The sequence below is a fragment of the Thunnus albacares genome, chromosome 1 (genome assembly GCF_914725855.1).
Source record: "Thunnus albacares chromosome 1, fThuAlb1.1, whole genome shotgun sequence".
NCBI lineage: Eukaryota > Metazoa > Chordata > Actinopteri > Scombriformes > Scombridae > Thunnus > Thunnus albacares.
Genome location: NC_058106.1, coordinates 20,239,477 through 20,264,458, shown reverse-complemented (window position 1 = coordinate 20,264,458; position 24,982 = coordinate 20,239,477). Strand labels below are relative to the sequence as shown.

Here is a 24,982-nt window from a genome sequence, read left to right as displayed (position 1 = left end):
CTCTCACTGTCTTTGTCCAGTGACATCTTCTGTTGCACACTGTTGGTGTCACCTGCTGTAGGCTATAATATTATCTTGTCTAATATCTGAAGTGTTCCATCGATTGACCGCCTCCCATCACCACTTTGCCTTAGAAAGACACTTTAAGCATTTAATTTTACATCAAAACTTTTCTGCTTTATTTCTGTCACAGTACAGTGCTGATCTGACATGTTGGCAGCTGGGTTTTGTTGTTGGCAGAGCCTATTTGAAGCTCTGCAGTGTGAAATTGTTGTTTTTACTCATTGGTAACATTTTTGAGAATGAAACTCCCACAAATGAAGCAGAACATTGAGCCTTATATGGCAATTTTAGGGGCCGTTGATTATGCTAATGATCGGATCTCAGGAACGCGCACCTCCTCATCAACAGGTGACATTCATCAGGCTGAAACGAGCAATTTAGGACAAGTTCAGGCAGTTAAGAGAGTTTTCTGAATCCGACTTGGAACACTTGTATGTGCAAGAAAAAAAAAAGTTTTGAAAAAGAGTTTTAGGAGAATACAAACATGTTCTTACATGAGGCCTAATGTCACATCTCAATATTTAAGAAAGATGAATCACTAAAAGTCAAAAGATGATTAAGATTCCTGCTTAAGTTTACGACTCCTGCTTAGATGTGATTTTTTTTTTTTTTTTTTTTTTTAACCTTGATTCACCCTTTACTTTCACCTCCTTAAAGCTTCAACCGACTGGACCTTCCTCCTTATGAGTCCTTCGAGGAACTGAGGGAGAAACTTCACATCGCCATTGAGAATGCGCAAGGCTTCGACGGGGTGGATTAAAGCTTCTGCAGTAAATGATCTGATTTATCATTACTGCCATCGGAGTAAAGCCAAGCAACATGATGTATGTGGTGAAGTTGATTGAGAGGAAAAAAGCTGTGCGTCAGACTCGGGTCTTAACCTGCCAGCTGTGTGACAGATGAAGGACAGTCACACAACCTTCACTTTGGTCCTGTCGTGGGTTACACATGGACAAAGGACGTTAAATCTGGAGTGACAGAGGTGTTTAATCACTCCGTGTGATCTAAAGTTTACAAATCAGCTTCTCTTCTTATTTGATTCTTTATTGTAAGTCGTTCAAAAGTGTATTCACTCTTATTTGTTCTGCTAAAATGCTGAATATTTATAGAACTCAATTCTGTGAAATTACAATATTACAGACATTTATGTGAAAGTTATAAATAACAAAAACATCTAACGTTAAAGAACATTTGTTTCATTTGGGCTGAATTGCCTCAGAAGCTTCTCACATCAAGTACATGTGAGACTTTATCTTGATGTTAGTGGGAAATGAGTCATGTTGCTTTTCTTTGGAAATCCATGAACTTTTCCAGTCACTGCTTGTAAGTGATGTAAAAAGCGAACCATTGGTCAGAGCAGACTACGGTTGAGTTATAGCCTGGTTTCACACATTTGAATCACTGCCCACATCTCTGTTTTTTAGCAATTCAAATCATATTAATTATGTGAAATTAAGTGGCAATCAACCTTCTTCCCCTGTCCAGTTCAATTCAACTTGAAAGTTAAAGTAAAGCGAACAAGTCCAAAATACTTTTAAACATGATATTAATCCAGTTGGAATAATTTTATAAGTAAATGTCGTCCAGAGGTTTGAGAATCAATAGATGAAGGCAACAGATATGTGTGTGTATATGAAGTAAACAGCAAAACATAAATGACAAAATTGGCAATTCAACCTAAATTAAACTGATGGGAAGGTATTTTCTCCTCCCAAATTTTTCTATTATTTAAGTTTTATACATAATTTTACATGTTTCATTCCAGTATATTAGAAACACTGATGCAAGAAATCCTAAATATATGCACCTCAAAAGCATTAGTAGCAGAAAATATACAAGTTTGAGCGACTACACTTAAACCAAGTGTATCAATGTATCAGTTAATCATTATAGTAGTGATGTACCAAAACCAGGACCAGTAAAAGGCTAAACTAATTAATAGTTCACATCTGTGTAGTCCACAGATGCAAAGACTACATGCAGTGTTAGATTGTGCTAAAATACTATGCATAATTATGTAAATATATAGAGAGACATAAGATGAGAGTTTCTCAGTTCTTACATAAATATAATGTACATACAAATAAAACTTTGCCTTCTACGAAATGATGAAGCATTTATTGTTAAAGCTGTTAACTCAGTTTTTAAATCTGAAAAAAAAAGGTTATTGGTGCACCTCTACATCCTTTTTGTGTTGCATTTATGATCAGTAGCCACTCGTACTCAAGTTTAATATCAGCTGTATACGTATCAGAGGAAGGAATAAATGTATATACACATTATATCTTCTGGCCGGTAGCGTACAGAATCATTCAGTTTGCATACAGTATGTGAAATATTATGAATCGTTGCCTTTTGTCAATGAGTGATATCATTTTGTTTTCTTCTACTCATCATGGGTGTCTAATTGCAGGACAGTGCTCTATTTTTAAGAGTGCAACTTTAAAATTTGTTTTTTGTTGGTTGTCGAAATTGTGTACAGATTATTCTCTGTTTTCAAACTGAGTAATCACTTGTAATACCTTTTTTTTGTTGGAAAGTAACTGTACTCAAGCAGTAGATTTTTAACCATTTATTCTTTTCTGAATGGTGAAACATGTGTTTACACTACCTGCCATGTTTACAGGTTGTTGACAAAGGAAGATGTTGTGGGCCGGTTCTTGTCTCTGACAACACAGTTTTATACTTATGCTTTTATAAAGTGAAGCACTTTGTTGATATTGACAAGTCTTACTTCTGAACTGTCTGAATCTTTTGCCGATCTGTCACCTGCAGACTGCTTAAATCGCTCTTTGAGAAAATTATCCTATGCTTCAAGTGCACATGTGTTTTTAAATGTTTACATGTGAACATCGCTGAAAATAAGCACATTCTCTTCTTTCACTTATATTTAAAACTGAATATCGAGGCCTTTGTAATGTATTGTAGCCTTTGATTGTGTTTATTGATGTTCTAATCTCCAAATGGAAGTACTGTTATATATGTATCATTGTCTATTGAAGAATAATTAATACATCAACACTTAATTTCCAATATATCAAATTTTGTTATTGTAAAATTTTAATTGTGACACCTATAAGTGCATTACAACAAAAACATACATGCAACATGTGTATATACAACAGTTTAAAGGCTGGAATGAATTGTAGCTCTTAAATCCCAATTTTGATTTGACCTATAGCACACCAAATTAAATAAAAATATATTTGAAAAATAAAGAAATCTAAAAACAACTATTTAGTGTCGTCATCCTTAACTTTTGCTTCTTATTTTGTTGTTGTTGCATCCAGTTTTTTATTACGTGCATGTTTTTTTGCACTCAGCATGACATTCTTATTAGTTTCTCCATTGAACTGTGTTCGAATGACTGAAGATACAGTAACCACAACTTTTAATGCATTCACTTCACTTTTAAGGATTTCTTTTTTGTTTGTTTACTCTTTACTATTCACACTTCTACCACATTGACAGCAGGGCTGCAGAGTTTTTAACACAACACACTGAGTGCTGATGTGATAAAACTGACAAACTGCGGCTTCACAGTGTGAGATATAGTCCCAAATTTAATTTAATCAAAGACAGCAGCAAAAAGAGTCTTCAGCTGTGATTTAAAAGAACTGAAGAGTTGCAGCAGACCTGCAGTTTTCTGAGTGTTTGTTCCAGATATGTGGAGCATAAAAACTGAACGTTGTTTCTACATCTTTAGTTTTGACTCTTAGGACAGAAAGCAGACCTGTCCCAGACCACCTGAGAGGTCTGGTTGGTTCATAACGTAGCAGCAGATCTGGCCTGGCCTTAAACTACTCAGAGCTTTATAAACCAACAGCAGTATTTTAAAATTAAAGCTGCAAGCAGCGATGATCGGGCCCTCGCACCCTTGCGCACGTCGGGGCACGGCGCAGTCGAAGGGCTTCTGTCACGGGCATGTAGATGTCTCCAGACCTGGGCTGTTTTCAGACAGTGTAAGAAAGAGATAAACATCACTTACTTTGTCCACTATTTTGCCTGCTGCTGGGGCTGCTTCCTTGAAATTTCGTAGGGGGCGCTATGCAGCCAGTTTGCATCACAGACTGAATATTGTCATGTAGACGTGTTCAGACCGGGACTGTTATCAAATGTGAAGTTTCAGGCAGATCCAACCATGTACACTAAAGTTACAGCAATTTCTTCTGTAATGGCGAAACATCAAAACTCAACGCCACGCCACAGCCACACGCTTTTCATCACAAACTAGTCTAGATGACACACACTGATTTTGAAGTCTTTATGATGAATTCTGTAGGAGGAGTTCGTTAAAATACATGGTATGCGAAATCGCTAAAATTTAGCACTAATTTCAAAATGGCTGACTTCTTGTTGGGTTTAAACTATGGGTCCAAGAGACTTTTTTGTGCATCCTGGCATGATACATGTGTGTACCGATTTTCGTACATGTCGGTTTAACGTGGCGCGGGGGCTGCATGGTTGAAATATTACAGGGGGCGCTGTAGAGCCATTTTTGATGTATGTGCAAAGTTTAACAACTTTTCTTGCACGTTTAGGCCCTCAAAAATGTGTTTGTTTCGGAAGAAAAACAATAATAATGGAGCAAAATTCCTTGAATTACAATAGGGCCTTCGCACTGTCGGTGCTCGGGCCCTAATAAATTCTTTGAAAGACAGGAAACCAGTATAAAGGTCTAAGAACTGGAGTGATGTGATCCACTTTCCTGATCTTTGTGAGGACTCGAGCAGCATCGTTCTGAATCAGCTGCAGCCGTCTGATCGACTGTTTCGAGACACCTGTAACGACACCGTTACAGCAGCAGAGGCAACGCAAGATAAACACACGGACAAGTTTTTAAAAATCCTGCTGATAAACACTCATTAACTGTTTCAGTTAAAGTTTTAACAAAACAACCCAAATATATCAAACGCTTCTCTTCTCTCTTCCTCAGTGAAACTGAGATTTATTTCAGTGTGGAAATGTACAAACACAATAAACTGTATTTCATATAAAGGTCACTCAGAGGTCATGAACTGTGACGACATCACTACTGTAATACTGAGGTTATTATGAGAATATTAAAGTAGGTGTGATGTAGGAGGACAGATTAGAAGAAGTAAATATTTTGTTCATCTTCAGTTTTCATCAAAGGAGAGAAACTAGTTTTTCTGAAGGTATTTCAACTGAGCATTTCAGGATTTTATATAATGAATATTGTTTATTTTGATAGTATATACTGAGATTTTGCTTCCATTTTTTCCAGAATACCCTTTAAATTCTTCTTAATCCAAACATGTATTATTTTGCTGTTTTGGTGGCACACGATGTTCAAAGTATATTTTTGTGGCTTGTACAGATGCAGGTTTTTTGTAGTACTGAATTGTTCCAGCTGGGGGAGATAAACCACATTAAATACTTCCTGATGGCCACCATCCAACTTTTACAACCCAGGAACAAAACTGGTTTGATTTAAGTCATATTGGCAGAGGAACATTGATTTTTCACTTTAAATTCTACTTTTTTTATGTCGAGCTGTCATTTACTTTTTGTGGGTTTGATTGTGGAATTAACGTTAAATAACATTTCACTGCACAACAGAGCTGTTTATCTCAAGTTAATTTGATTTCCTTCATGTAGCTGCGGTCAAATATGAATCTGTGATCTTTGCCGTGTGCTTGTTGACCTGCAGCACAGCTCTGTTAACGAGAGCAGAGCCGTGCTGCTCAGTCACTCTACAGAGAGGACTCATTGACGTCTCTGTGCTCGGAGCCTTTTGTAAGGTTCAGCTGAAGAGCCACAGTCCTAATTTCTCCACAACCCCCCTTATGTGGCACTAAAACTCCCCCCCTTTCCCCTCCGCAGGGGTCAGTGGAAAGGTCACACACGATTCAGGCCGGCCTTTTGGACACTGCTGGGGTCAGCGGGGATGGGCATGAGAGGAGGCAGGAAGACCCCGGCCTCAGCCAATAGGAGCAGGACTCTGGAAAACCGGCTCCCCCTGTACCCACAACCTTACCAACATTCATAACCTGATAATGACTTTTACTCCATTGATCTGGCCTCGGAGCTTGACCCGAGTTCACATGCAGGCTGGCCATCACTCCACCCACAAACTGTGCCATATTGGCAGGTGCCAAAACTGAATTCTTGATTAATTAAACACCCTGGGGAGAGCCGTGCTGACCATGAATGAGGCCCGGCACACTTTCCCACATTATGTAAGCGAGGAGCCTGAAACTCCTGCTGAGGCTGTGGTCAGTTATTTGGTTATGTAACACAACACATGTACTTTTACAGGAAACACAACTGGCCAAAAGATTTTTAGATGTGTGTGTTAAAGGTGGCAATGGCAGAAGAAGTCACTGTAGTAGCATCGTTTTAGAAGAGATTAGATATTATATAGATATTTTAATAATCTGACTGTAACTGGAGGTTTTTGCACATTCTCACACTTCTCTCAGATAATTCAACACATGTGAGTTCAGTCTAAATCTAACAAACACCTTAAAATCATAAATTGAATTTCAGAAGATACTTGGAACTGGTGTGTTTTTGAAATAATGAGGTAACTTCTTATCTTATTAAAGTTATAACTGAAATTAAACCAAATTATCTGTTGGTGAAACCAGTTCAGGTTATCTAGAGATTAAAAAAACATGAAGAAATTGTGATGATGACAATGATTTCTTCCCCTTTTTAATCACCTTTTTCCTGAATTTGTTTTAGAGAAACACATTTGAACCTTTGAGATCCAATTCTAGAGAAATGTAGCCTAAAACACATAAATTCATTCAATCATTTCAGCAACAGCGAAATATTAAATGAACATCAGTAATATTTCTGTGTTGCGATTATAAGAGTTAAGTTTTTCTTGACTGAATCAGCACTTTCTGTTGTTTTTTTTCATTTCTGATTGATCAGACATCACAGCTGGGCTTCGGTGCTGCTGCTGAATAAAAGCTCACAGAAGGAGGGAGTAGGAGGAGGAGGACCGTGGGAGGAAGGGGGTTTGATCTCCGTCCACCATAAGTGATGGACATCGGATCAATATCGACATTGACACAGCAGCTGTCCCGCTCTTATCAATGCTTCCTTGTAATTGCAGACCCCCAGATTTAAAGGACAAACTCATTTCCATTAACATTTTTTTTTTCAGTCTATAGACACCATTTGGTGTGCAGTTGGTCTGTGATATTGAGGGATCTGCTCTCATCAATACACTTGTATTGATAAAGGAAAGTGAAAGGTTCCTGGTGGAGCAGCCAGTAATCACCAGCACTGAACTCACTGTTACAAAATGTGTTCACATATACAGAAACCATGACTGTAGAGTGATCTGCTATTAAAGTTATTAATACACAGAAAACATGAATATGACAAACAAATGAATGTTGTCACTGATGGTGTCAAAGTCGGTACGTTAAGAGAAATGATTCAACTTAATCTTTACATATTTTACAGCAAAAAATATATTATTCATGTACAGACTATGTCATAGTTTTACATCTTTATTGTTTTATATCAAATGACTCAAAGAGTGACGTATCCGCTATGAAATGTATTCAAGGTTGTCACGTGTGTAAAAGTGAAAAGATCTAAAACAAAGGAATTGTTAATTGATTATTTGTTATTAAAGTCATTAATAGTAAAGAAAAGTGTTTAAGTAAAGGAATAAATTAGCTCCTTTACATAAAACACTGAAGCACTGAGCTTGAAAGTTAATTCTTGACAGAGGAAACAGTATTCTTACAAAACAAAACCTCTTAATTCAAGGTCCGTTTATTAGCTTTTCCTGGAGCTTTCAATGACAACTCACAGTCTTCCTCAGCGGATTGAGTTTACTCAATTTTCGTGTCTTCAAACTCCTGTAAAGTGAGAAAAATTTCCTTTGTCAACCAACACTGAAAACCACTTTATTACTAGAACTGTAAAGAGCCACTGTGACGTCTTTACTAAACCATGTCAGTATGAATGAGTCATATGAACAAGTCCCTGTTTAACTCTGTTATACTGTCTGAAGTGTTGATCAGCGTTTGTGCACGAGGGATTGATTACTTGTTAGTGAAAAAATGTATGATCAAAAATGTACTTCAGTAAAAGTAGAATCACTGATTGCACTCAAAAATGTTAATGTGCACAGAAATTCAAATCTTATATATTATAAAAGTACTTGTAAAGGACTTTCCACCTCTATATTTATCTGTACTTCCAAATACATTCATAATTACACTTTTTACTATCTTCCATTCATCAGATGGTATCTGAGCTGCAGTTCCCCTCCAAGTATCTGAAGAGCTGTTACCTGGTTAGTAACATCTGTGTTATCATTTAAACTTTAGTTACCCAAGTCAATAAATTACATGTGCAATGCTATTACAATAAAGAGTATATGACACTGAATATACATGAATTATTGAAATTATTTCAAACCAATGATATAAAACAAAACTCATTTACTGTATATTTTCAGTAGGTTTTTTTTTTCAAATCCAGTCTTCTTATAATTGACATCAATTTACTTAACAACAGTCAGACATTAGACTTTTTCTTGACTTAATTTCAGAAGGAAATATACTTTTTACACCATTACATTCATCTGACAGCTAGTTGCTTTGCAGGTAAATGTGGTATTTTACATTGAACGCCCATAAAATATAACAATGCTAAGTTTTAAACTATCTAAGAGTAAAGCACTGTAACATCTTCAACATTAGTATGTTATTCATATATTAACACAGTGTCCAAGCTCCATTTTAAGGATCTTTGTGTACCTCTTACTGCTTATACTTGTGTATAAAAAGTGGAATTTTGAATTCTTGCAATAGATTACTGTAGTATAGCTACTTTTATGGATATTAAGAGTTATTTTTAGTGAGATGCAGAGACTGTCATAAGCCTAAAAGTTATGTAAAGGCTGATGTGAGATCTGACCTGATAGCAGAGTTGATCAGTCCTTTCTTTTTTGTCCAATGTTTATTTAGTTTTCAACTTTGTTAAAGGAAAAAAGAAAAACATTATGTATGCATAAGTACTCAATATATATAAATTGTATACACACCTACTGTGTATGATATATACATACAATACATGTAAACAAATACATGATAATAAAATGGTTAAGAAAAATACAAACTGTTACTGAATCCAATCACATCACATAAATGATAAAATTGTAATATTAAATAGGGGGTCCGGTGTCCCACAGGGGTCCTTGAGGAGGTTCCAGGGGGTCCAAGGCAAAAAGGTGAATAATTTATTTTTTATTATAATTCCATTCATAAGTAACACAGTGACTGAATGTATGACTATTTTGGTCATGGATTTCATACACCCTCTGTAATCTTATCAGATGGGGTTCATGGTCTAATCTGTGTCCGTTTAGGGTCCTTGATGTGAAAAAGTTTGGGAGCCACTGCTCTAAATATTATGATCAGTGGTTACTGCTGCCTGCAGCTGGGTGGCGCTGCGGTCTGAAAGCTTCATCCTGAGCTACAGACGTGATTAATTGACGGAGGAGCTCGGAGGAGGGAAACTACCCTCCTGCAGCTCCCACCGTCAGTAGCAGCGCAGTTCATCTGGAGGAGAACACGATGAGAGAGTAGCTAGCATGCTCGGACAATTCATGTAAATGGCGCCTGTCAAAAGGAAATTATATCAGCGGTTGCTGTTCTTTGCCGTTTTTCTTCCAGTCTCAGGTAAGGATGAATTTTCATTGATATTTTTTGTGAGAGAGGTAAACCACTTACTGACTGTCCACTGCATGTTTGAGTGGAGTTGCCTGCAGTCTTTCCTCTAACGGACGTTAATCACTCAGTTTAGAGCAAAACTTTAATGTTATCATAACGGTCAGAAACTAACGGTTAACGGTTAATAAGTTTAACTGAACTCAGTGTGCAAGTATCAAAAGCCTGACTGAGAAGTAACTTATCAATATTAATTATCAAAGCCGGTGTCCTCAATATAATAAAGTGTCATTATAATAACCTGACTAACCTGCCTTTAATTAAATATTCACAAACTTATAACTTACATAACAAACAGGAAACGTTTCAACGACATAAAACGTTAAGCTGACTGAGAGAAGTGTCAGTTAACTTTGAAACTGAAGCTTTTTATGTTCACCGACAGTTAAGTTGGATATAGTATTATCTAATTTAGCTAACATAATATTTTTCAGCATTTATTTGACTAATTTAACCATTTCTGGCTATTGGCTATTGAAAAGAGACTGTTATTGACAATATTTATACAGACTATCAATACAAACGTTGCGTGTCTAGCCAGCTAAAGATAAGAGATAACTATATTAGCTTAGTGTTAAGGATGTTAAGGTGGGATGAAAACATTGAGTACAGTTTTACACCTTGTTTTGCTTTTAGTTTGAAGTGATGGACCTGTAATGTATTCTGTTGATATGTTGAAATATTTAGTTCCTCTCTCCACTCTGTCAACAAAGATCACATTAACCAAACATTATTGTAAAGTACATTATTTGAATTCAGTAATAGGTTTCGGTTTAAAGAGACTCATAGGATCAACTGTTTCACCTTCAGCTGGTGACTTTATGAGCCATGAGTAATTGGATTAAAGTGGAGTGGAAAGACTTTATGAAGCTGAAATGTGATTAACGCTACTGTACAATACAGTTGACCTTCTGCTGGCAGGTCTCCAAGCCTCTCAAGTGTGATATTTTACCTCAGTAGGACGTTTTAATCTGTGTCATACTAGTTTCCATCGGAGACTGTAAACACTGAGAGTATACTGAGCCACAGCTTCCATTAAGTGTTATCACTAACTCCAGAAAAAAAAAGCACAGAGATGGATTTAAAACTCTCCTTTAAATCAGTTTTAGTCAGTAGTTTAACACGTGTGTAAATGCTTTACTGGACTCCTGTCAGTGCCATGCTTCTCTGCACTGACAGAGCACCCCATGCTGATCACCACCTTCACTCTTTTTGTGTTTTCTCCTCTTCTTTCTACAGGTGTTTTATGCTTTAGTGAGCTATTTTTCATCAAGGAGCCCCATGATGTCACTGTCATGCGGAAAGAAGCTGTTATTTTGGACTGTCAGGCACACGGAGAGGCGCCTATTGACGTCAGATGGCTTAAGAATGGAGTAAAACTGGTGGAGAATGAGCGGGTATACCAGCTCTCCAACGGCTCCCTTTATATTTCAGAGGTGGAGAGCAGAAGAGGAGACAAATCAGATGAAGGGTTCTATCAGTGCCTCGCTCAGAACAAGTACGGAGCAATCCTGAGCCAGAAAGCCCGTCTTACAATCGCAAGTGAGTATCACGCTGGAATCACTTTGGGAAAGTAACAGTGTGGAGGATGTGTGATGTTTCGTGAAAGTGACGGGCAACTGTACTCATCATCAGGCAGTGATATAAATGCCTTGTATTCTGGCTGTTTACAACAATTTATTTGCATAAATTACTGGATGAGATTCACATCTCTCCCTGCAAAGAGATTTGTATTTATTTGCATTACTTATTCAATTAATTTTTTTTTTTTGTTGCTGCACATGGTTGCATGTAGAGCAGCTTAGGTGGTAGCCGTGGAGGAAGTGTGGCTTCAAAGTCTTCAAAGTTAGAGCCCAAAAAAGACACTGTTTAGAAGGGGAACATGCCTATTGGTGTGTTAATGAAGGAGCAGCAGATTTTGAAAGGTTAGGAGCTGTCCGGGATACCGGCCCTCCAAAGCTAAAGAGCAGATGACCCCTATTCACAGGCCAGGGCTTTCATGTTATTGCTCCCTGATCGCTGGAGGAATTGTTCTTTTGGAATGCTTTCTCCCTCAATGCTGTGCGAGCTGGCCTCGTATTTTAAGGGGGGTTGGAGTAGAGAAGCTTCAGGCAGAGTTGGTCTTTTGGGAGACCTTATCCCCTCCTCCTACCCACAGGCCAATGCATCTTGCTGTGCCACTTTTGCAGAATGTATGTCAACCCTTTTACCCCCCTCCTGCAATTTATCTACAAGAAAAACATACATTTTTAACATTCTTGGCAAGAGTTAAATTTTCAGTTAAATTTAATGAGGCAGAAAATAGATGTTTTGCATGAGTTGTCCAGTGATTGTGATCCTTGTGGAGTAAAAAACACTGGTCACAGCTACTGTTTCCATGTAATTCCATAGTGGGAGATTGTTTTACTTTAAAGTCTATTAATTATCCACTGTGATCCATGTTGAGAAGATCCGAGCAGTTCTTGCTGTTGTTGTTGCCTTCCTAAAGATTCACTCTGATCATTTGCTCTTTTTAAACGGATTAAAATATGAGAAAATCCTATAATGGTTGTGGTTTCCTCTTGGGCCAGCATATATAGAAGAAAAGGGTTTTAAGGATGTTTTGGCCCTTTTAAACTTAATGAACACCTACACTTATCTACACACAATGCTGTCTGGTAGTATTGAAGCGATGATTCCAGTCTTTACTTAGTATTTGCTGGGCATAAAAAGTATATAAAGTTTTATTAATTAATTGAGTAGTTTACCTGCTGTATACAGTTTGAAGTTAAGAGGTGATAAAAGCTGCCAATAAGCTTTACTAGTTTGTTTTAAAATGGCACTTAGGCCTGCTTGAGGGTCTATCTGGAAGCTCATAAAATTTGCACATACCTGAGAAATGCTCAGTTGAAGGACACAGAGGTAACAGTGGGGGTTGTTGCAAGTGATGTGCACACACACACATACGCCCACACACACAAATGTGAATTGCTGTTTCCCAGTACCGCAGCCTTACCCAGAGTGTCTAAATGACCAAACTTTATTGCAGGCCTTGCCCGGTCAGTAGGGGCTGGAGGCTTTGCACAATTGTTTTATGCCTCACTACTCTGGCCGGAGAGTGAAAAGCTTTTCACTCTGACCATTATTGTCCACATTGCCCCCTGTGCTCACAAAAGAAAAAGGGCTTCTTTTAAAGGCAATTATTTATTCTGATATCAGTGGACAGAACAGCTGGACCTGTTCAATACAGCAAGGCTAATTACATTAATTGTAAAAGTTAAAGATCAGAAAGTTAACATTTTGATTGAAAAGTCAGGGTGGCTATTTTTATTATATGTCTCTCTTGTATGACCTGTCTGTTACATAGAAGTCTGCCCAAAGATTTTGGAGACATGTGGTGATTCTTTGATGTATTTCAACTGAAGGAAGACTGAAACTGAAAGAAGTACATTATGCATTTTGATCCAAGTGTCTTCTAGAAGGTGGATAGTGCAACATCTCTTTTCCTAAGACTATTAAATGTCCCTCTTTTTTAAATATGAGTAAAAGTAAGAAGGAGGATAACAATGTTGTTTTTCCTTCGATGTGGGAATAAAACACCCTGAGAATCTGTGGACCTGCTAGTTTAAACCGTGTGTTGGTGATGGAGGGTAACCTTAAACATTTGGGTGATGAGACGGGATTCAGCCCTGATGAACTGGAATGTGACACACGAGCCCATCATGTGACTTTTGTCAATAGACTTCAGATTGATGGGGATTTCAGTAGAGAGATTATCTCCTGAGTTAGCTCCCTCTTTTTGCCACTTGCACCGTGTGATCTCAGGTAAACAAGCCAAGAACGTACAGAGGAAACAGTCAGATTTCTCATCGACTCATACAAGTCAAGTATGGCTCAGTGGTGATAAGTTGAGCACTGACAGATGTGAAGATGTGGAATTATTTCAGACGTACATCACTGACCAGTTTGTTTTCACCATTAGACCCTGATTATTTTAATACTTCTGGCACTATGAGGGGAAATCTGGGGACAAATTAATAGTTCTATTGATGGTTGAAATTGAGGACGTCCGGTCAACTTATTAGAAAATAGATGCTTGGGTTTGTGCTGGAGGACAGCACACACTTGGCTTTATTCACAGCACAAGTGTGTTACGTAACATTATGTGCCGCATTGCCACTAATAGAGGGGACTGTATTTATGATAACTACTGTATATACTGTTTGTATTTTTAGCATTCCCTGCAGAAAGTACCCTGTTGTTTTTATTGCAAACATGATGTAATGATACGCTTCGTGTTGGTGTTTTTTATTGCTGCTTGATTAATGAAAAGTCATTTAGTCAAGTGCTTGTCTTGGGGCGATCACTTAATTAGCGGAGCATCCAGAGCAATCTGTTTTAGGGATGAACCAATCCGACTTTTTCTGTCTGGATTCCACAACTGATCTGCTGATGCTGAGTACAGATTTGATAGCAGCTTTTTCCCTAATTTACAATCTGTGTTATCTGTGTTGTGAATCAGCAGCCTGCCGTGACTGAATGAATGTGACTGATGGTGGAAACACTGAATCATGTCTTTGTCATCATGACAGTGACAAAGAAACTGTGTTTAATGTGGATCAGTCACATCTTGGCTGATACCCAATCCACTTAATCGCGACCAATCTAATGGATCAGTTTTGTGCATCCCTGATTTGCATCTGACCAGTAGCTTTGTTGTCATCTGCTGGAAACTCTGGAAAAAGTAGAAGATGACAAATGAAAAGCTAAAAATGTTTTTCCAAATCTAAACTGACTGTATGAAGAGTGGAAATGATACTTACAAGACTGATTTAGCTTGTTATTGTAGACATACTCTGTATATTTTAAGCATACTTTAAGTGTCGGTGCTTTGTAATGGCGTCCCAGATTACAGTTGTGGTGTGTTTGTTTCTATCTCTTGTAGGAAGTCAGGCCATTCTCACAAATGTTGATGTTGTTTATTGTCATTTAAAGCCGAGAGCACAAGGAGCTTTAAAGGAGGTATTTGAATAAGCTGCCTCTGCTCACTGACAAAGTTTATTTTACCTCACTGGTGTGTCCATATGCAGCCAGGTCAGGACCACGGTATTATTTTAAGTTGCTAAGGAATGCATCTGACTCGCACTGGCTCGGCACAATTAGAAACTCCAATAAGACGAAAGCAAACTTCGCACGGTGTGAGCTGTGGTGTGAATGAATGAAATGCCCCTTAAGTGAGACAACTCAGAGCCTGGAATCTTGTTTTTCTCCTCTGCTGGACACGAAAGGTTACCATGGTTCCCCTGAACGGCAGGCCCAGAGGTCAAAGGTTTCTTTAAATTGCTCAATAGATGGAGGGAGGTGAGAAAGAGCACAGGACCTAAATCTTTCTTACAATAATGCTGGATGCTCCTCTATTTTTATCAGTTGCTGCAGAAGCCATTAGCAGGTCTATTTTCATTTCACAAGGATCTTTCTCCATCTCTTGTATTATCACACTCAAGTTTTATTATATTTCAAATATGCCACAACAAAGAGTAAAACTGTTGCTGCAAACAGAGTGAAGCTATTTACAGATTGACTTCTTTAACTCAATGTTCTGATATAGAGATTAAAGACAATGAAGTCACTGTCTGTGGTGAGTGGAGGTTCACTGTTGAATGATTGGAAAACGTTGCAGCAAAGATAAGGGACTGGAGGAGGGTAGATGAATGCCTCCTTCCAACACTGCTCCCCCATTGCCCGGTGCTTTCAGAGGTCACGCTGCTCATGGGAATAGCTCTTTGTTTAGCCAGGCCAGTGGTCACTTGACGGTCCTGCAGCCTGTGTGGAGCAGCAGCACATCTGCCAACCAGCTAGTGATTGATCTGTGGGCTTTTTCAGCTTCGCATTCTTCTTCTTCTTCTTGCTTATCAGCCGTCTTTTTTTTCCCAGAGCCTTTTAATAATGTTCAGCAGGGTCACTGAACATTGTTAAGGACTCATCACTCAATTAATTACTGTGCTGTTTCAGTAGGACATGTGGACTTATTTTCACAGGAATACGACCCATAACATTTAAAACTTTGTAGGGGTGTTTCAGGGACTTGTTTCAGTCGTAGTTTTTTTTCATGTGCATCCTAAAAGATTGGACCCTGGGGGATGGGTAGAGTTGAGGATGTTTGGGGCTGCATTATTGCCATCCACATAGCTAAGCAACTGCACTCAAACGGATCCTGACATCCACAGTTTTGGTTATGAGAAGGCTGATGAATGACTTCAGATGTGACTGTGTGGGATAAAAACAAATAACAACTGTCCCTAATCCATCCCACCTTCGCTACTCTGCTCTGGAAAAGTATTTCATTCACTCCAGACTGATTTCCTGCATTTAGATTTTGCAAAACAGCACTTTTCCTTGTTTAAAAATGTCATCCATCTCAATAGTATCTTGTCCTGGCACTTTATAGGCACCGAGGATGTATTTTACGCAAAGCTTTTTCCCTTACAAGAATAAAAGCTATACATTTTAGGCAGGATATCAAATGTGCTTATGGCAGAATGTGATGTATTTTGTTTAAAATAAGGCTGTACAAACAAAAACTACACATCGCTAAAGGTGTTTCTTTTTTAATAACTGAATATAAATCAGTGGGAGCTGTGATAAACAAATGTGAAGTATAAATGAGGTTAAAAAAAGATTATAAGACAATTAATACCTATTGAAGCAGTCTTTGAAAAGCATGAGCTACAGTGCAACACTGTTTTGGAAAGAAAGTTTACACATAGTAGCTTATATGCAGGTGGAGCTGAGCTGTGTTGAGAAACTGACCACAGTAACCAGAGGAGAGAAGGCTGAACTAATTCCTGGTATTTGTAAGCGAACCTTTGTTTGGGCCTGACCTGTCCACTGACCTTCAGTTTGTTGAACTGCCAGCATCAGCAGGCCCATCTGTTCCAAGCTGAAGGGAGGCAAGTCCAGCTTTACGCCTCTGGTTCAGGTTGAACTGTAGGGTGAACATACTGTATGTGCTAATATTGATGCTATAGATTGATCATTTCTGTGAATGCATGCTCACAAAACAAGAAGGACAGAATCTTATCTGTCTTATTAGACTGTGAGCGAGAGGAACAATCATTGCAATCCATTTAACGTTAACTTGGCACAATGTCTTGCAGCAGCTGGACTGCAGGTATTGTTTTACTTGTTGTAATTGCAGCGACTTGCAGATGTGCAGTGACACAGCAGAAAGAGGATATTGTTACAAAACAGTGTTTAAAAGCCTCACAGCTGGAGAAGGATCTGAGTGATTTCTCTGCAGTTTGCAGGACAGCAAAGAGCAGCAGTGCTGGTCTGGGATGGTCATGCAGGGCTCTGCCTGTGTTGGGTGCTAGGCAGGATTTGTGGGGGTCAGAGGTGAGAGGTGAGATTGCTAGGAAGGGCAGATGGTCGACACTGTTTCTTCTTGCTTTTAGGGAATAGGCTGAGGAATTTATTCTGTGTTTGAGTTGCCTAAAATGTACAACAAACAAGACCAAAAGTTTAATGTAACTATAGTTTGGTGGAGTAAAAAAGGGAAAAGTTAATTTTCAGTAAGAATAATGAGAGGGCTGAATGAGTAAATGCAAAACAAAAGTAAATCACAACAAGCTTGATGTGTTTTGCCTTGATAATTTCATCCACACATTAAATGCCCCTTGGCAAACATCATCATTCAAAGCTGAAGGTCGGCATCCTATTTTCAGCTGGGCGTGCTCTGGCCAATGCTTGACGAACCCTGGCAGCTATAGATTTTCCACCTTGTCTTAGTAGTTTATCAATAATCAATGATTATCCCACTGTTTGTCAATCCTGCATCATTTGACTTAATGGAAAGGCAGAGGATCAGTGCTGCTCATCTCTCATGGCCTCCAGTCATATCACTTCACCATATTAATGGAATTTTTGTAAGAGGCTCCGTTAACACTGGGGGGGTTGTGGGAAGAGGGGGTTGAGTGCCTCTCCCTGCTTCTGTCTTCACATCAAACAACCACAGTGGAGACAACAGAAGAGGGCTAACAGCTCAGGGCTAATTTGATTAAAGGTGTCCATGGTGAAAGGATATGACCCTGATGACAATTTACCTCACGGCGAATGAGAGCTATATCAGGCACGTTGCAGGGATTTCCCCTCACAGTCAGGAAAACAACATCCATGCATTTGATAAACAGTTTTATACTTACATCAGGTCCAATGACTGAACAATGACAGAGAACAGAAATTGGTCCAGCAGCCATCATAAAAAACACTTCTACAACAAGTTAATAAGTTATAACAATCAATAAGTTCATCTAAAATAATATGGTAATCAGAAATCCAAATTAATCTTCAGTAGTTTTATCTCAACGACTGAAACTGTCATCCTTTCTGTGGCCAAAATGAGGAGGTCTTGTCAGCCTGATTTTGTGGCACGGTGCTGTCAGTTGTGCAAAAGTCATGATTCACTGAATGTTTTTTTTGCAGTAGGAGCTCTCCTGCTGTTTAGCACCATAACACCTGGCAACACTGCTTACATGCAGCCATCCATCACGGCCCTCATAGCTACTACTGTGTGTTTATGACAGTGTAGGGATTTCCTGTAGACGTTTCTCGAAAGCAAACGTTACCGTTTTACGCCGTCCTTTGTAGATTTCTGTTTTCATGTTGGATATTCTGGATTGGTTTTTAGAGAAATCCCAAAATCTTTAGGTAGTCTGTCTCAACACCGCAACACCTTTTTTGTGTATTTTTCCCCATTTTGTTTTGTGAAATCATTTTTTTTTTCCTTTTCATACTGTTTTTTTTTCACCATAATGAGATATAAGATAAAGCAAGTTGTCCAGATAATTTGTTAATTTAATGTTTACCTGCGCACTTAAGCAACATTTAAACTAGCTGATTTATTAGGTTAACATTTGTCCATATTAATTTTTTCCACATACGGGTGTATAGAATCCATTTAGATGTTTTTCTCACTTTGAATACCTGTCAGATGTGGTTTTAACTTGATGCCTCACTTCCTGCTTCTTTCTCTTTCTTCTTTGTTGAGTGCTGATGGCTCTGGATGTGTGCATGGAGGTTAAAGAGTCCCTCAGTATGTTTGTTTATCTGTTACTCAAGAGGTGATAGTTTCATCGTGAAAGCCGGCAGCAGCTTTGCATCTTGAGACAGATTCACTGAAATCAGAAGTAATTTTGTCATTTAGTTGAAGTTACAAGAGTTATTCAACTTTATATTTCTGGTCCACTAAAAAAATCTTTTGTAGTCCATTGATCAGTCCATGTCTATGTGATGGATGATATTTTATGATAATGCATCTATGCTTACTGTTTTTTGGTAATGTCAGTATTTGCGCTCAATCACGAACAGGAGTGCGATTGATTTCTTTTAACAAATGATTGACCTCAGGCTTCTGCAGCTTTTTGAGCACAGAGGGGGGATGGGGCCACGGTGGGTGACCTTAATGGCTTTTATGGCTCAGGAGGAGCCACTGTTGAAGAGAGTATTTATTAACGAGAAAGGCTAAAACAACTTAAATCATTATGAATACACTTATTCTACTGGATGTTTAGTTCACTATAAAGGGCCTTATTGTAATTCACATTGGGTTTAGTGTGCTCGCTGCTCAGCTGGTGGCTGACAACAGCTCAGTTTCAGGGAAACCTTATCCACGCAGGATGTAGCTGTTCCACTCCAGTCATCACCTTCCTGCAGCACTCAGCAGGTCTGTAGCTTTAGGTAATAAGCATCTCTGTTTTCTGACATCCACTGGACCTGACTGAGATGGATGGATATCTGAAATAGATCAATATGTTTGGAAAGGGAGAGAGGTAATTCAGAAATAGATAATAAGATAATCATCCTTTAGATTGCTCTTGTAGAACCGGCCACAAACACTGTACAGTAGGTAAATAATGACATTTTTATAGAACAAATACCAGTAATTTAATGTCACATGATGATTGATGAGTTTCTCGACTTTATGTGCAGTTTTCTAGGGGTCTCTACTGATTTCATGTCTCGGCTTAGACGTCTAATGTGCTTTATATTCATCTCAAAGCAAGTTTTGAGACAACTTGTGAAGTGAAATACAAAACCTGCTTCCACAACAAACACCGTAAGGGGAAGGTATTTCCTTTGAGTTTATCTTAAAAAGACTACCGTACATGTAAAAGATAAAAACATTAATGCAGCCTTGGTTGTTGCTGCTTGGTTTAAACATCTTATTGCCTTTTGGCCAATGTGCAACCTCTAAAAGCTGCTGGAGATATTGATAACTGTTACTGTGTTACTATAAAACATTTATTAAGAAGCAAGTAAAGTGATGGTCGCCTGCTCTTAGTGTGATCTTTGTTATTAGACTGTGACCACTTGAAGCCCCAAGATGTAAACCAGCTTGTTATTTTTAGCATTATTTTTTGTTATAGATTGATCTGCTGATATACAGTTCATACTGACACGAGAAAGAAAAACAGCACATTCTCACATTTGCTAGAAATGCTTGAAAAGTGATTGAAGTGTTTAATTGATTATCTAAATAGTTTTTCTGTCAACCGACTAATTGATGAATTGACCAATAGTTCCAGCTCTGTTTATTATTTATTATTTGGATTTACTGGGAGAGAGAATATAACATCTCATTAGGACACACAGTGAGATATAGAAAAACATTAGAAAAAACATTAGAAATATATCACTTTTGCTACAGCGCCAGTTATACTGATACAGAACATAAAACATCCACACTTGCGCACATATGCCAAGTCTTTAAGTGTCTTCTTGTTGCTTGTTTTGCTGCAGGTATCTCCTCTTTCGCAATCCAGCCGACGTCTATCGTGGTAACTGAAGGCTCAGTCGCCAGGTTTTCCTGCAAAATCAGTGCACACCCTCGTCCCATCATCACTTGGGAGTTCAATCGGGTCACATTACCCCTCACCACTGAAAGGTATGCACTCTTGTTGTTTTCAGTTTAACTCTGTGGTATTTATTTTTCACACACTTACTGGACAGCAGTTTTTTTTCGCGGAAGTGGAAGCGAATCCATGACAGCTGAAATATTTGATTTGTAATTGCTCCATATTGTTGGTGATAAAAACTGTGTTATATCTGTGTGCCTCTCTGTCATCCAGAATCACAGTCCTGCCCAGTGGTGTTCTTCAGATCCATGGGGTGCAGCGCGCGGATAGTGGGAATTACCGCTGCATCACCACCAACATCGCCAGCCGTCGCCGCAGCACGGAGGCCTACCTCACTGTCACTCCAGGTGTGTTAGCGAGCTCTCTTAGTGACTGTACGCTCTAAAGGGCATCAACATAGTTTAGCGGTAGTAAACGTACATTACAAATGAGAAACTGCCTATGAGAGGAAAGATGTGATGCATGTTCTACAATCATTTTAATGAAATTAATATTAAAACCAATGGTGCAATATCACAGTAAGGTAACTGATTTGTGTCTGTCAAGCAGTTGCAGACTTTTGGTTAGTTTATTCGCTAAAGGGATGTAGAGATTTGTATTAGTTTGGCATTTGTCGGTCACATCAAACCACACACACTGAAGCTATCTTCCTCCCCCTCTTCCTCACTCTCGCTGCAGCTCCCAGCCCCCAGCTTCCCCAAAGGCCACGCATCATCGCCGGGCCACAGAACATTTCAGTGTCGCTGCACCAGAGTGCCATCCTGGAGTGCATGGCCACAGGCAATCCCCGACCTATCATCTCCTGGAGCCGAGCGGACAGCAAGTCTATTGATGTTTATAACACCAAAGTGTTGGGAAACGGCAACCTCATTATAACAGACATCAAGCCCCAGCATGGAGGAGTCTATATGTGCAGGGCCACCACTCCTGGCACAAGAAACTATACTGTCGCCTCAGCTAATGTCACTGTGCTAGGTAAAGATATAAAGAAGTTTTGCCTCATATCTTCTAATTTTGTATTCCTAAATCAATTATGGCTGGGTTATTAAATTATCCTTTGAAAAACCTCTTATATGTATTTCTCCTTGTTCTTCCAAAGCACCACCTTCCCTGGTGGAGTGGCCAGAGAGCCTGACCCGTCCACGTGCTGGCACTGCTCGCTTTGTGTGCCAAGCCGAAGGAGTTCCAACACCTCAAATCACTTGGCTCAAGAACGGAGAGAAAGTTCACTCAAATGGTCGCATCAAGATGTACAACAGGTATCTTTCTCTTTATTTGAAGGATAATCCCTGCAATCCATAAATCCTTTTTTTTCCCTGACGAGTCTAATGTGTTTGTGCCTGCAGGTAATGAAAACAGGAACCGTAACTTTTTAACGGTCTTTGTTGGCCAATTTAAAACGATTTAAATAAATAATTTACGATTGTCCCTACTGTAGAAAGGAAACTGAATAATTTACAACAGTGCAAATGGGGTTTTAGTTGGTTTCCCTATAATTTGCTCCTGCTCTTTATTCAACTGTCAGTGCTTGTTAAAGGTAATTATAGACCCTTATAGACCCCACCCTCAGGATGAAGCCATCTGTATGCATACTCTTCATCTGTGTGTATGTGTATGTCCCACAGCAAACTGGTCATCAACCAGATCATCCCTGAGGATGATGCCATCTATCAGTGCCAGGCAGAGAACGAGCAGGGATCCGTCCTCTCCATGGCGAGGCTCATTGTAGTGATGTCAGAGGACCGGCCGAGTGCGCCCAGGAATATCCGAGCTGACACCGTGTCGAGCTCCGCCATCCTTCTGGCTTGGGAAAGGCCTCTCTATAATGCGGATAAAGTCATTGCTTACTCAGTGCACTACATGAAGGCTGAAGGTGAGTGGTGTGTAAGTGAACAAGTTAGAACAGAAATCAGATTTTTATATTTACTTTTTGTCTCCAATGGACAGAAGTGGTTTACTTTATTATGTTGGAAACAGCAATTCAGAAACTTAAATTCTTCTTTTTTAAAAGGCATAATGAGGGAGAGCATAATGAGGGAGCTGACCATGTGTCGTCAATGCTATGTTGGTGGGCAGAAGTCAAGGGAAGAAAAAACTAAATAATCCCTCAGAATAAAGAGGAACAGTTTCTTCTTGACAAACAGGAATAGTCCTCTATAGAGCACAGCGCTGTGGAGTTTCAAGATGCAGGGGCCCTTCTTTTGACTGATAAAATGCAGGATGCAGACAAAACTATTCACAAGGGTCGTAGTGTGGCAGCAGAAAAGCCTTTTAGCCTTTCAGCTCTCCTGGGAACACTTCGCTATTGACAGCAAGAGTCATATTCAAACAAAGCAACATTTCAGAAACAAAATTCAGCTTGTTCATTCAAGCACTGCACTTAATTATAATTGCACTGACTTCCATTGGGGAGGTGAAATGTACATAATTCAACTAGGAAAAAGGAGCACCTGCTGCATTTTGTTGGGGACAAGGAGGTCAAAATAAAATGAACAAGTTGAACAAATTCTCTCTGCTTTATTCTTGGCTAACTAGCATCTGTCAAGGATTTTCTGCACTTGATTTAGATTTAGGGATGGCTGCTCGTTGACATTGACAGAGTGTCAAATAGTAAGCTCTGCACCTGAGGTTGCAGACAGAGAAGTTTGGCACTAAATGGAGGCTCTAATGAAAGGAGCAACTAATTATCCCGTGTGATGGAGTGTCCAAAAGTGTATATTCTGTGAGGGCAGTGGGAGGGTGTGAATTGGACAGGAAGGCAGACTTTGTCACACTCTTCAGGAAGGCTTACTGAGGCATTCAGACTGCGGAGAAAGCTTTTTTTTGTTTACTCTCAAGTACCTTGTTTACCAGGTCGGAAATCAGACCAGGTATTTTTTTTCCCCACAACACAAATACATCTTTTGTGTGACTAATTAAATAACAATCACATAGTGAGTCTTTTAAAAAAACAAGTGTAAGTTAACATAGCAGATTCAAGTATGAACCAGTTTGTTTTACAGAATATTAAAATTCCTTCAGACCATAGCTGTAAAAGATTTTGTGATGACATCATTATGCTAGAAAAAGATTTTGGACTCATGATAGAATTGAGGTGAGCTTGTGAAATTTTATAACAAAATTCGACCTGGTATGTTGTCCATTTCTGATTTTATTTCTTAACATGGATGAGAATGGACATGAACTGTATCTGCACAGGTGACTGGACCACGTTTTGTTTCATAGCAACAACTTCAACATTTACAAGATTCTTTTCACTTTCTGATGGACTGGATGATGGATTAATGTCCCCTGCTTGAAACTGAAATACAAATAAAGACAGTAAAGGATGTCTTTATAGGAAAAAAGTAGTCACTCACCACAAAATACTGTTGATTTGGTTTATTTTGGATGAAACTGCAGCCGTTATATCTCCCTTTACGATCTTGTCATTTGTCCAGGATTAAACAACGAAGAATATCAAGTTGTCATTGGAAACGATACAACTCGCTATATTATTGATGACCTGGAGCCGGCTCGCAACTACACCTTCTACGTTGTGGCCTACATGCCCATGGGAGCCAGTCGCATGTCGGACCACACGTTCCAGCACACACTGGAGGATGGTGAGGCTCACATAGAGTGAAAGTCATAAACGATACAGTTCAGAGAAAAAGGAGAAGCAGTGCTAATATTGATCTAAAAGCAAACTGTTAGACTCTTAAGTTATTCCAGTGGGAGCTCAGAGGATTTTGTTTACAGGATGCTTCACTGCAGTGAATGAGCTTTGTTGTTGACATAAAGAGACAATCAAATTATTTGTGTGCTTGTGTTGGTGGGTGTCTCCCAATATGCACACAAGCTTATATGGATATATCTGTGTCTATTTGTATTAATGCCCCTGGAATGTTTTTGAATCCCAGGCAAACCTCATTTGTTCGTGGTCTTCAGCCTGTGGGTCAAAGGCTGCTGCGTGTTTGTGTTCTACATGTTATTAAAGTTATTAAATGAAATTACATTGACTTTTGTGCATGTAGGGCAAGCTTGATGTTGCCTTAAATAGGCACTCTGGTGAAGAAAATGTCATCTAAATTGAATGAGGTAGAAGTAATTCATCCAATGAAAAACCAGAAAACTCAAGCTGATTCATCATTACATTTATACAAAATCACATAAAAATCAATTTTAATGGCAGGTGATGTAGATGATTATCACAATATCTTCAGCAGGGATCTAGTGTATTTAGAAAAATGTTTTCCAAGTTGTAGCTACCAGACTTCATTCCAGGTTTCTCTCTTCCTTTAAACTATTGACAAACCT

General features: G+C 38.9%; 2 protein-coding genes across 3 annotated transcripts in view; both read left to right on the top strand.

Moving 5' to 3' along the window:
* Nucleotides 1-3,296, top strand: part of nedd4a (NEDD4 E3 ubiquitin protein ligase a) — a 29,248-nt gene extending 25,952 nt beyond the window's left edge. For both annotated transcript variants that reach the window (XM_044348516.1, XM_044348507.1), the window contains one exon: nt 721-3,296. In XM_044348516.1, the coding sequence (XP_044204451.1) occupies nt 721-823 (103 nt within the window). In that variant the 3' untranslated portion in view covers nt 824-3,296. The remainder of the gene's footprint in view (nt 1-720) is intronic.
* Nucleotides 3,297-9,573: 6,277 nt separating this feature from the next.
* The window catches only part of prtga (protogenin homolog a (Gallus gallus)), a 32,655-nt gene continuing 17,246 nt past the window's right edge, over nt 9,574-24,982 (top strand). The window contains exons 1-8 of the mRNA XM_044348494.1: nt 9,574-9,743; nt 11,031-11,333; nt 20,568-20,712; nt 20,897-21,030; nt 21,362-21,658; nt 21,783-21,942; nt 22,309-22,556; nt 24,124-24,288. Coding sequence (XP_044204429.1) covers nt 9,677-9,743; nt 11,031-11,333; nt 20,568-20,712; nt 20,897-21,030; nt 21,362-21,658; nt 21,783-21,942; nt 22,309-22,556; nt 24,124-24,288 — 1,519 coding nt within the window. The 5' untranslated portion in view covers nt 9,574-9,676. The remainder of the gene's footprint in view (nt 9,744-11,030; nt 11,334-20,567; nt 20,713-20,896; nt 21,031-21,361; nt 21,659-21,782; nt 21,943-22,308; nt 22,557-24,123; nt 24,289-24,982) is intronic.